Source organism: Scomber japonicus, chromosome 6 (genome assembly GCF_027409825.1).
Source record: "Scomber japonicus isolate fScoJap1 chromosome 6, fScoJap1.pri, whole genome shotgun sequence".
In the NCBI taxonomy this organism is placed as follows: Eukaryota; Metazoa; Chordata; class Actinopteri; order Scombriformes; family Scombridae; genus Scomber; species Scomber japonicus.
In genome coordinates this window covers 24,581,713-24,594,408 of record NC_070583.1, presented here as the reverse complement: position 1 = coordinate 24,594,408, position 12,696 = coordinate 24,581,713, and the positions used below count along the sequence as shown (strand labels likewise).

The 12,696-nt window shown below is 36.8% G+C and overlaps 1 protein-coding gene across 1 annotated transcript; it reads right to left on the bottom strand.

Moving 5' to 3' along the window:
* Positions 1–119: 119 nt before the first annotated feature.
* On the bottom strand, positions 120–12,431 carry jam3a (junctional adhesion molecule 3a). The gene is made up of 9 exons (XM_053321009.1): positions 12,303–12,431; positions 5,211–5,282; positions 4,996–5,109; positions 4,636–4,788; positions 3,594–3,796; positions 3,002–3,101; positions 1,549–1,678; positions 1,383–1,434; positions 120–1,221 (listed from the first exon to the last, which is right to left on the bottom strand). Exons 1-9 carry the CDS (start codon positions 12,364–12,366, stop codon positions 1,186–1,188), a joined length of 924 nt encoding a protein of 307 aa, XP_053176984.1. The 5' UTR covers positions 12,367–12,431; the 3' UTR covers positions 120–1,185.
* Between the last annotated feature and the right edge of the window lie 265 nt (positions 12,432–12,696).

The following is a 12,696-nucleotide window of genomic DNA, read 5'->3' as shown; positions in this document are numbered from 1 at the left end:
GTCACTCCCTGATATTTGCAAGTCCTTTCTCAATCTCAATAAAACACATGAAACATGAATGAAACACTTACAGTTCAAATGTATTTTAATAGTAACAAAATAATATGAACATATAGCATTAATATCAAATGAACAGTGGACATTTTACAACAGTTCCTGAGTTTTTACACAAATCATCGACACTAATGAAACGATATACTGTTAATACTGACAGGCTCAACACTGCAGAAACACACTAGACAGTAAATACTGTAAGTTGATTTCAAACAAACCGTTATATTGCAGTATTTACAATAAGGTATGGGGTGCAATGTATGAAAATTAAAAGATAAAAAAAAGTATGCATTTATGTACATTAAATACTAAGTCAAAACTGGACAATATGTCCAATACTCACAAAATAATTAGTGAAGCACAGAAGGTCACTTATACACAGAAACAGCACTCTAAAAATCATACTTCACCACCTTTATAGTAAATATTGAATTTGCAGCATAGTGGGATATATGGTACTCAATTTTATGGGTTACTCTGTACTCGTACATACTTGTTATCATCTGTAAATATAATAAAGGCTGATAAATTGTGCCTTATGAATCTGAGCTCATCAGCCTTTTGCAGTCTGTTATTTATTGCCTGTATAACTACAGTATATACAAAAACAAGTTTCAACTCTTGGCCACTTGAAACAAACTGAGAAAATGTTTATCTTATGAACAAAGACAATGTAAAGGAGTTTTGTAAAACAATTTCAGTGTATACAGTAAAAAGTTTAAGAGTTATAAAAGAGAACTTGTTCAAAAACTGTGAAGGAATGTAGCTTCCAGCATATTTTGCGATGATAGCATGGGCCAAATGTGAAATTTCACAGCTTTTAAATGATTTTGTTGTAGAATTAAAAAAAAGGATAAAAGAAAACTAAAGGAGTAAAAACCCAGTGTTTTAAATGGAAATGAATTCTACCAAAATAAAAACCTGTTACCTTATAAAAACCACAAAACAGTGCCACAAAATGATATTAAAATTACTTTGGCAAGTTGGTTGATTTGATTTTGATGTGCATCAGAGAATAATGTGCCATGTTACACCTCATACTTTACCATCTGGAGCATAATTGTTGCAAGTTAACCATCAGTTTTTCTTTGTTGGTTCCATCGTATCCATCCATCGTACCTCTCTCAGCTGTCAAATGATGAATGAAGACTTGTGGCGAAAATGGCCCTGTGAAAAATATAAATAATTAAATTAGTATACAGTTCCTCTCCTACTCCACAATTTTTTCTTTTGTTTAATATGTCCCTTTGACATTCAGTAAATGCTTTTTATGTTTTCCTCAACCTCTCATCAACTAAAACGTATTTTAGTGTTTAGTTTTTATTTACCTCATCTGCATCACCGTAGTCAACACCATCAGTCTGTGCCGGCCAATTGTAGCTGAAAAAAAAAAAATCATAAAACACAAGAGGCTTAACATAGTGCAGACATAAGGCAGAGGATACAGAATGACAAATAGCCTCTCCCTTCCCCTGAGCTGTACTTTATACTCACTTATTTTCATTGTGACATTTTTTGGAGAAGCATCCACGTTTGAGTGAATGACAAATGGAACAAGTCAGGATCAGGAACACAATCACCGCTCCGAAGGACTTGAGGAAAATCCCAAGGATGTCAACATCATCTGCAGCAGAACACAGAGATCACTTATCATTTTGACTTACAGTTATTAAGCTTTGTCATTTATGTTTTCATTATGGTTTTTTATATTTTATATATATACACATATATATATATTTTTAATTTTCTTTATTTTATATTTTACATATGTGGTGAAAATATTCCAATTAATGGATTGGCTGATTAACATTATTTAATAAATGATTCCACCAATGATTATATTTGGTCATTTTTGTGTTATGCTATTCTTCTCCTTTTTTCTGATTCACATTATTCAGTTCTCATAACTTCATGTCATTACATCAAATACTTTTTTTGGCCACATTAAGCATAACAGCTTCTGACAAACCTATGGCTCTGATATCTTGTGATAGATGGGCAATAGTTACTCATTTTGATATGATTTATCAAGGAACTATAAATAATCAGTACTGAAAACAATCCATATCTGTAGCCCTTCCTGGTTATAAAGCTGAAAGATTTTATGCATTATATTCAGTTTCCCACAAAATAGTTTCAACTACATAAATAACTATTCAATAAATAGCCTGAACCTGATCCCCCATTCTTCTCCGTTTACTCTTCTGTTTGCCTGCTCTCACCTGAAATTGAACATTTTAGTGTTTAGAGCTGGTGCTTCGCCGGTCCTGGATTCAAAACAGACTTGGCCAGCTGGGACTGTGTTTCTCTGGACTTTGCTTGTGAAGGGATGCAGGTTAGGTGACTTTAAATTGACATTGGAAGTACTGCATATGCATAACATGCTAGTGGTTTTGAGAGCATGGTTACAGATTAAAACTGTTGCATGCTTTAGTGTTATTTGTCCTTTAAAGTCATGTTTAGTGATAAGAAATAAAAAATAAAAAAACCTTATATTGTAACTTTTGTGCATACTGTACTGTAGCATTTTAAAAGGAGAATTCTCATCATGAACAAGGTAAACATAAACCAATCTGAAGCCACACTTAGCCCTTTGACCTGTCTACATTGTACCCAGCCTCTCACCCAATGCATGCTGGGATATGCTCCAACTAAGTCTCCCTTTATAGAAAATGGATGGATGAATCACTTTGAGGTTTGAATCCTGTAATAGCTCACCTGTCCAAAAGTAGTGACAATTTCCCTGCTTCTAGCAGATCACCTGATCACTTTAGCTGTCTGTTGTCTCCTTTTCATCTAAGGTCTACTCTTTTGAGTCTGCTGTGTGGTCCAAGAACTGTCCACATACACAACATGAGCTGGTTTTTCTCAAAATGTCTAAGAAATTGTTTCAAAACTTTACAGTGAGGAAGTTCAAAAACTGCAGATGCATGCACGTGTCACTCACAGACTTCCATCATTTGCGGGGGACACTGTGCATGTCCAGCATCATTCTTCGCTTGGCAGTAGTACTCCCCTGCGTCCTCCTTTCTGACCCTTCGAAATTTCTGAGGAGACATTTTTAGACATCTTTCAGTTGCAATGACACATAGATGCATTGTCAGCAAAAATGTTGAAGGATGTGTGGCTGTGAATACATTCTTGTGTGATGTTTCCTAGTTGAGAGTAGTTTTCATTTGTGCTTTAACATTTCATGAAGTGAATCTAACATTATCGTATTTCAGCCATATGTAAACCAGCTTTTGTCTATTTTAAGAAAACCATAAAGACATCATCTTGACTTTAAATGGAACATTATCCTCTTCTCTGCTTTAGACTATCTTTACATCCATGGATTAATACTGCTGTTAGTCATATAATGGTTTAGGTTTTGCTCAGATTAAGCTGTTCACATACTTTAGAGCTGCAATTTACCATCCTTAATGCTAAAGAGTCACATCCGCCGAGAGGACAGTAAGCTAGTAAAACATACAATACAAAAAGCCGTGGAGGCTGTTAGGAAGATAATAATGCGGAGAGATTTCTAGAATAACTCTTACCAGGCCTCCAGTGTCAGGATTTATGCTGTAGGAGGAGTTGGCAAACTTAGGGCTGTTTTTGTGGTCCTGAGGAAGTTCCTCGTTGTTGTGGAACCAGCGGTACTGGGATGCAGGGAAGCCCTCGTTCTCCAGACATCGTAGCTCGGTTGATGTTCCGACTGTGACTGCCTCAGGAACGCTACACCGTGGTACCACAGGTTTCACTGCACACAGACACAGACCAAACTGAGAAATATTGACACACACCTCTATCTACTTCAGACAAAAAACATGTATTAATCACATAGTGAAACCAGAGCCTGAGATAATGACTTATAAGAATAGTTTGACATTTTAGGAAATCTGTTTTGTTTTATTTTTTTCTTGCAAAGAGTTAAATGAGAAGATTGACAACACTCCCTTATGAGTGCCTTAAATATGAAACAACAACCAGCAGACAGTTAGCTTAGTGTAGCATAAAGACTGGAAACAGCAAGTCTGCCTCTGTCCAAATGTAACAAAAAGCTTCTAAAGGCAATTTCTCACTGTAAAATCAAGACTCCAAAAATGCACTGCTCCTGGCCAAGAAACCAACAAAACCACACATTTTGGTTTTTTACACTTTGTTTCAATTTAGAAACAAAACATAATGTTTAATTAAATGGACAGATTGTGTTACCTTTGGAAAGAGTCAGGCTTGCTGCCTTCCAATTTCTGGTCTTTATGTTAAGCTAAGCTAACTGGCTGTTGGCTGTTCTTTCATATTTATCAGCCAGATATAAGAGTGGAAACAATTTTCTTATCTATCTCTTGGGAAAGAAGGCAAATTAGTTGATTTCTTAAAATGTCCCACTGCTCTTTTAAAAATGAGTTTAGCAGTCCACAAAACCTGAAATATCAGTTCTATATCAGTGTGAAACAAAGAAAAGCAAATAAATCTTAGATATCTAAAGTGCAGTTTAATTTAATGTTCATCTACACACAAGAATGTAAATCCAGATTCACTTTGAGTCTTAGACAATCACGGACAGGTCGGTGATGTGATTAGAACCTGCTGCCATACCTCTTACTGCCAGACTAATAAGTATCTCATCAAAGTCCCTTTGATCATCGATGGCGGCCACCTCACAGCGGTACTCTGCGGTGTCTGACCGAGTGGCGTTGTAGATCAGAATGTTGGCCGGCTCTCTGAGCTGTGCTCTGTGCTCCAAGTCCCCTTTTCAGAGGAAGAAAGAAAACACTTTACAATTGCTCATTCAAATACAGAGCAGACTTCACAGTTCAAAAACAAAATTCAATGCCAAGTTCGTTCAAGGTACCATTCATTCAGCTAAGCTCTGAGGCTCGAGACATTGCTTTGAAAGGCAGTGGTCCCCTTCGTTGGTGAGGTTTTTAAAAATACAAAGTTTTCCAAGCGGTTTACCTGCTATCTTGTTTTGAAAGTACACATAACTGGGGACACCGTTTTTAATCTTTTTCCACTCAATCCTCGGGTTGTTAGTCGAGATGGACTCTATTAAACAGGTCAGTTCGATGGCTGTGAAGAAGAAAAAAAACAGAACGAGTGAGCACAGGAGCAGGCATCCCAAATCAGGAAAAAGAAAAGCTACTTTTGCTAAATAGGTTAAAGCAACTTACGCTCAAACTCATTTGCCCAAACAATCTTGTCCGTGGTTCGGAGGATTACGCCAAGTGATGATGGAATGTGGCCTGTGAATAAAAAAAAAAAGAAAAAGAAAAAAGGAAGAAAGACATTAAACGCCGAGTAACCCTGATGACACTCATGAACATTTTCATTAGCAGGCATTATCAGCTGGGCGTGCTGCCTAATAAACAGTGGCTTAAAGTGATAAATATAGAGTGAGAGAGCCTTAGGATCTGATTTAGGGTAAACACATCGTATTAATTACTTCCCATTTCTGTTTAGGAAGATTAACCTGAGGCCAAAATGTGTAAAGTGTACATTTTTAATGAGGATGTGTACTCTGTAGTGTAGGCTTTTTGCATAAATTGACTCCAAAAGAGAAATATTCTGACTTTACTGGTTAAATATAGCCTCCTTTATAGTGGTTTATTAGATAATAATTTGGCTGGTGATGCATCATGAGAGAATAGTCAATGTTATTTGTTGTTTGGCTTTACTCTGCTTTTTGAAATGAAACAGAGACCGAGGTTAAGGTGCCGACTTTCAGCTGGATGGGTGTTTTACTGTGTTTAGATCCATAGTGGAGGAAGCCTTTTCTGCACAGCTCCTCCAGTTTTAGGCAAAGTGAGACCATGATCCTAATCATACAGATAAAGTAAGTACAGTAATTGAATGAAAACCTGGACGCTGCACATACAGAAGGATTTCAATCTGTCACCGCTGACTCTAATGCTGAAATCATACATGACATACATACATCTCTGAAAAATAGATGAAATGGGTCAGTGTCAGTGATGTTTCACCAGTGTGCTCTCATTTATTTTCTCTAACTCATCATTTTAGTATTCGGGCAAATGAGCTATTAAAGCATTTATTCACTCAAAAACACAAACAAACAAGATGGCTTTGTCTAAGTGGTCTGTAATTTCTCAACTTAATTATATTGAATGTAGCTGCTGTTAAAAAGCCTGGCAGCTGAATCGTGACACTAAGTTGCTCGGGATACTTAGAATAAACAATGCGTCAGAAACACTAAACAAAACAAACCAGAAGCACAGATTACTTAGCAGTGCTTAAACTCAAAGCACATTTAATCAACCATCTTGGTTTCCCTCTGGCACAAACAGCAAATACTTATTTTAAGTTTTAAGTTCCTTGCATGAGCGCACTCCTTAAAGCGATCAGCGTTATTCTGTAAATGTCAGATTTTAATGACGAGTTAATTTACAAATTGTGTCAAAACTGGGCCAGCAGAAAAGTCAACCCGAGCAGAAAGTAAATGACTATGAGGGAGGAAGAGGAGGAGGAGGAGGAGGAGTGTGTGGCAACAAATGAAGAAAATCTGAAAATTACACATTATTCTACAGTGGTTGCTACTGTTTTTGTGCTCCTTTGCACAATTGTTAGTTGGTGTATGTTTTAATATTGTGTAGTGTTAGTGTATGTTTTAATGTTGTGTAATGTTGTGTAGTGTTAGTGTATGTTTTAATGTTGTGTAGTGTTGTGTAGTGTTAGTGTATGTTTTAATGTTGTGTAGTGTTAGTGTATGTTGTTAATGTTGTGTAGTGTTGGTGTATGTTTTAATGTTGTGTAATGATTTGTGTAGTGTTGGTGTATGTTTTAATGTTGTGTAGTGTTGGTGTATGTTTTAATGTTGTGTAGTGTTGGTGTATGTTTTAATGTTGTGTAGTGTTGGTGTATGTTTTAATGTTGTGTAGTGTTAGTGTATGTTTTAATGTTGTGTAGTGTTGGTGTATGTTTTAATGTTGTGTAGTGTTAGTGTATGTTTTAATATTGTGTAGTGTTGGTGTATGTTTTAATGTTGTGTAATGTTGTGTAGTGTTAGTGTATGTTGTTAATGTTGTGTAGTGTTAGTGTATGTTGTTAATGTTGTGTAGTGTTAGTGTATGTTTTAATGTTGTGTAGTGTTGGTGTATGTTTTTCATGTTGTGTAGTGTTGGTGTATGTTTTAATGTTGTGTAGTGTTAGTGTATGTTTTAATGTTGTGTAGTGTTAGTGTATGTTGTTAATGTTGTGTAGTGTTAGTGTATGTTTTAATGTTGTGTAGTGTTGTATGTTTTTCATGTTGTGTAGTGTTAGTGTATGTTTTAATGTTGTGTAGTGTTGTATGTTTTTCATGTTGTGTAGTGTTGGTGTATGTTTTAATGTTGTGTAGTGTTTTTTTTAGTGTCCTCATGATGTGATGTGGTGTGTATTGGTTGTATTTTTTAATGTAATGGAGGAAGCCAAAGACAATTTGATTTAAATAAGCATGTTTCCAATTTCCACTGGAGTTCTACACACTAACTATTGTGTCTGCGCCTCTTCCAAATGTGGTAATTACTGGGTACACTAACACAATAACTGCCCCCCTGCTGAGTAATGAAGGCTTTCCCACTCCCAATGGGCTCTGCGTGAAGGGCTGAAATTAGACAATAATAATCAGTGTTGATCTGAGCAGGCTTGAATACTGCGAGACATACTCTCCTGTTCGCCCGAGGCCATCTGACGAACTCTGAGACATTTTATTCAAAGCGGCCACGCGAGTCGAGTGACCCCCGCCGAGACGTACAGAAGAAGAGAGCGTGCACATATAGCCTCACGACGCTCGGCCTCAATGTGATGAAAACATGGGTCCTGCCAAAGCATCCGGTCGTATCTTGCACAGCTGCGGACGCTGATGAGATCTGACTCCCAGGTCTCAGCTTCCGTCTCTGTTGCTGACTTTCCCACCCTGTACATCAAGAGCTATTTTTACCCCAGCTGTGACTGGACATCCTGAGAGAGACACAGGAGACCTCGTCCAACAAACAAACCCCCTTCTCCCTCCTCTGCATGCGCACGTACTCGCCTCAGTCTTCAGCCTCATGCACAGTTTGGAGTGGAGTACTGTGATAAATCTACAATAAAGGAAAAAGTTTTATTCATGCTGTGAGTTTACATGAAGAGGAAATGTCTCATTTTTTAGACACAAGATAAAAAAACTGTAAAGTATCAAATTACAAAAGGCAACAAATATAAAAGCCTGACATCTCTCATCGTTTCATTACAACATACCAGTGTGTAATGTGTTACACCGCACTTACAAGTGATTCAGTTCATTAAGTTTAGCTGCAGTCTATATATTTTTGTAACACTGGAGAAGAAGGTCCTCGGGGGGAGTTGCGTGTCGTCACCCTTCCCCTCTTCCCCCTCTTTAAAATAAACTTTAACCCTGACATACTGTTCATATTCTGACTCATAATTTTATCTCTACTCCAATTCACATTCCTAATTTTACCATCAGTCATTACCAAATGTTTGAATCTTATGGAAAACAGACATTTACAATCACTGTTTTATGGTGCAGGAGAATATTTTATAGAATATAATGAATATGTGAATGTTTTAATGCTGTTTTCTTTTTGTTTTTTTTAGTAAACACAGGTCATACTAGTACATTTGCATATGGGTCAATGGAAAATACATGTGAACTAAAATGTGGAATAAATATAATCCACTGTTAGCAATGCAACACTATGTTTTCTATCAAATTTTACATAATTTGTCAAAACTTATTTAGAAAAAATGCAGAAATACACCAAAGAAATGTCTTTTCATTTGATGTTTTAAAATGACGTAATTATTTGTATAAGTATGCTTAAATACACTGTATGTTGATAAATTAATATTTATCATTCTTTTGTGGTTACACCATTTGACATTTTCAGGAGCATTCAGTCTCATTATGGTGAAAATAACTGGTTCAAACGTCATTACAAATAACATAAAACCAGCATACAAAATTTACTTTTTTTTTTTTTTAATAAACACAGCTCAGATTTGTACATTTGCATATATACAAATGTGTATCAGCTGCACAAAGATTGTGCATTTTATTTCCATTTTTATACACTGTGGGTCATTAGGAAAAGTTTGGCTAAAAAAATGTGTATATGGTGTTTTTAAATGTAAAGAAGGGTCAAATTTGACCCTGAACAGTATGTAAGGGTTATAAAAAAGGATAGATAAAGTTTACTGCTGTTATTATTCACAGTACAAAAGTAACCAAGATCAAAAATATGGCTAAATCTGTGTCATGTGATTCCTGTTCGACGTTCTTCTCAACCCAAACAAAACCAGAAGTAGGCCGTGGGAAGACTCATCACAGTCAATTAACGAGACAATGTATGACTAATTGCTAATAAGAGCTTAGAATAAAAGCATCCATACAACAATGATCGGCGGTGCTGTGACACAATGTAGGCCGAAGAGGAGACAATATTTTTGAATTATGAAAATAATCTCAGCCGCTTTGCTGGAAAGCGAACACACGGGCTAGTTTTTAATCCCTCTGTTGTCTCTGATGCATGGGTAAAGTAGGTCTATAGCCTGTTCGGAGGAAAATGTGCTCTTAAATAGCCACATTCTGCAATCCTCTTATGCACCAAATATGAAAACAATTACCCCGTCCCCATACCCTGCTTAAAAAAAAACAGAAAAGTTGTTGATCCAGTGCATCTATAAAAAGCTTTTTTCCCAGACATTCCAGTGCGGACGCTGCGAATATGCTGAGCAACATGGAGAGTTGTGTGGACCAGAGACCAACAGGGACTCACAGCATACTGAAGCCACTGTGTCATAACATCTAATCACTCCAGTAGATTAAAAATGAAGAAAATCATATTTTCATAACAACTTTGGGGAGATCTAAGACGAGGGGGGGGGGCATGAACTTTATTTTGCCTTTGTGTCTTTTAAAGCCACTTAAGGCCGCATAAATGACACCGATGATGAAAACAACCCCTGTGTGTAGATTCAGAAAGGCTTTAAAGCTGAAATAAATAGTTTTTTATAGTGATTTTTTAATTTGACTCTCTTTGAGTTAGATTGTGGAGACCTTTTTGTAATGTTTTTGTCACTATTCTCTAACATCTATTGACCGATATCAAACAGTAGATGAATCTATAATGAAAACAACCCTTGTCTCTTTGCAACATTATAGCTTCAGGAGGGTTAAGAGCTGAAAACATTCATCCTTTACTGTGATTTTTAAAGCTTTTCTTTCTTTTATATCATTGTAAATTGACTCTCTTTAAGTTAGCAATTTTAAAGACCTTTTTTGTCATTATTCTCCGACATTTATTGACTAAACGATAAACTATTAATTAAACAGTAGATTAATCTATTATGAAAATGAAATGATGAAAACAACCCCTGTTTGTATGGGTTACTATAGCTTCAGAAGGGTGAAGCTGAAAAAATGTGTCTTTTATGGTGAATTTTTTTATGCTTTCCTTTGTTTTACATCATTGTAATTTGACTCTCTTTAAGTTAGGACTGTTTGCCAGATGACACAAGCAATTTTAACGACCTTTTGTATTGCTTTTGTCACTATTCTCTGACATTTATTGGCCGATATTGAACGATAAACTGATTACAGAAACAACAGATGAATCTATAATGAAATTGAAACATTAGTTGCAGCTCTTGTATGTTTTACACCACTCTACTCCAAATTCAGAGGAAGATGGCAAAAAAACATTAATTTCATCTTCATTTAAATAAAATTATTTAAATGTATGCACCATTGTGTCCCAATTATATGGAGCATGAATTCAACAATGCTAACACTAATTCATATTCATTATTCATACCTAAGTGCAGTCTCTAAAAACTTGAGGGTAGAATTGGAGGCTTTTTAAAATAGTCTGAAACCTTGAATTTTGATCACGTCTCCTGCTGTTGTGGAAATAAGCGAGCTCCTTTTTTTCTTTTTTTTTCTACTCCAGATCAGTCCTGAGTGTCGACAACCTGATAATAAATGACGCTCTTGCCTGTCAGCTGCTCATTTGATTCACACTTGCAGAGGGGTCAAAAGTTCAACACTTACTGATGAAATCTGCCATTTAGCAATCACCTAGTCCACTGCCAATTTTCACACAGGAGGAGCAGGGTGACCTCACACCCACCAAGCGTACACCAGGGTGGACACAGCATTTTTTTATACATTGATCGGCCCCCCAAAAAAGCTTCAGCTGGTTTTTTTTGGGCACCATCATCATGTTACCCGACATGACTTCATTTTTGAGCAGATGCCCTCCACCTGCCTCACTACTAACCATCATCGATCAGCACAAAACCCCCTAAATACACTCACTGTGTTATCAAATACACCACTTTGGATTTCCACATCTCATCTAGTGAAATATGGGTTTTTAAATATATGGGCCCCTATGGGTTTAAGCTGCATACACAGCAGATGTTATTTCTGAGATGCTCTAGCTTAGGGGGCCTGTCATTGTTATTTCTGATACCTGTCATCATATCAGTGCTTAACATGACCCCCCCGCCCCCCCCCCCCCGCCCCCCCGCCCTTAGAAACTAGTATATGTGATATTAATGACCAGAGAAAGTAGGAATACATCACTTCTCTTTATCAAATAAACCATTCAATTGTTTTTTACCATTATGACCAGTTGTATACTTAATAAGGACAATGTATCTTGGAGAAGATGCAACTCATAAAAATCCAAAACATTTTAAAAATATATTCACAGAAATGTTTTACTTAGGTTTCTTTTATACAGTCTATGAGGTGCACATGAGATAACTGGGATTTTATTTGTCACATCTCATTTTCCACTCCTGCCTGTTTATAAGGGTTAAAGGTTTGTGACAATGACCCAAAAAAAATACATTTATTTTAAAAGCATATCTCAAGCTGTTTAAATTCGGCACTGCTTACCCCAAAAACTCAATTCAATTGTTTAATCATAAAGCTACTCATATACACGACGACGTCATGTTTCATGTTTGAGCCGCACAACAGTAACATTAGCATTACTGAGAGAGAAAGGAAGAAACAAGCAGCTTATGTTAATAATGTTATCTACTTCACACCACTACAACTAACCACAATGCTCCCTTTATTCCCCCTCCTTCCCTTCAACCTGTTTGTGTCAAGCTAGCACATTATCATCTGGTGTAACATTAGCGCTGACAGTCACATTTCTACAGCTCTCATTAAAAAGACAGCCGCACCTAGTTAAGAGCACAATGCTTTGATAATATCGCTGTGAAGAAGGAGGAGAGGAAAAGCTTACCTAGGCTGGTGTAAAGAAGAAAACAAGCTATGAGTCGCACAATCGCCATCTTGCAGCGTCTCATTTATCGGCTACAGATGCACACACTCAGCACCTCTGAGAGGTATGAGAGGATGAAGGCAGAAAAGACTGGTGGATGTTGCCATCGACGAGTTTCCATAGCTACAAGGTTTATAAAGGGGGGTGAGCCCTCAGTGCTGTCTGACAGGCAAGAGGCGGTGCATACTGTGAGCTCCTCCTCCAAATAACACGCAAACCTTGACAGTGATGTCTGGGGGGGAAATGTACACTGCACAGCCCTCTGCTGGTTCTTAGTTTGTCCTCCGGATCATTTTTTACCTTCACATATTGTTCATATTCTGATATTCACAGTATTTCCTTATAATTACTGTAG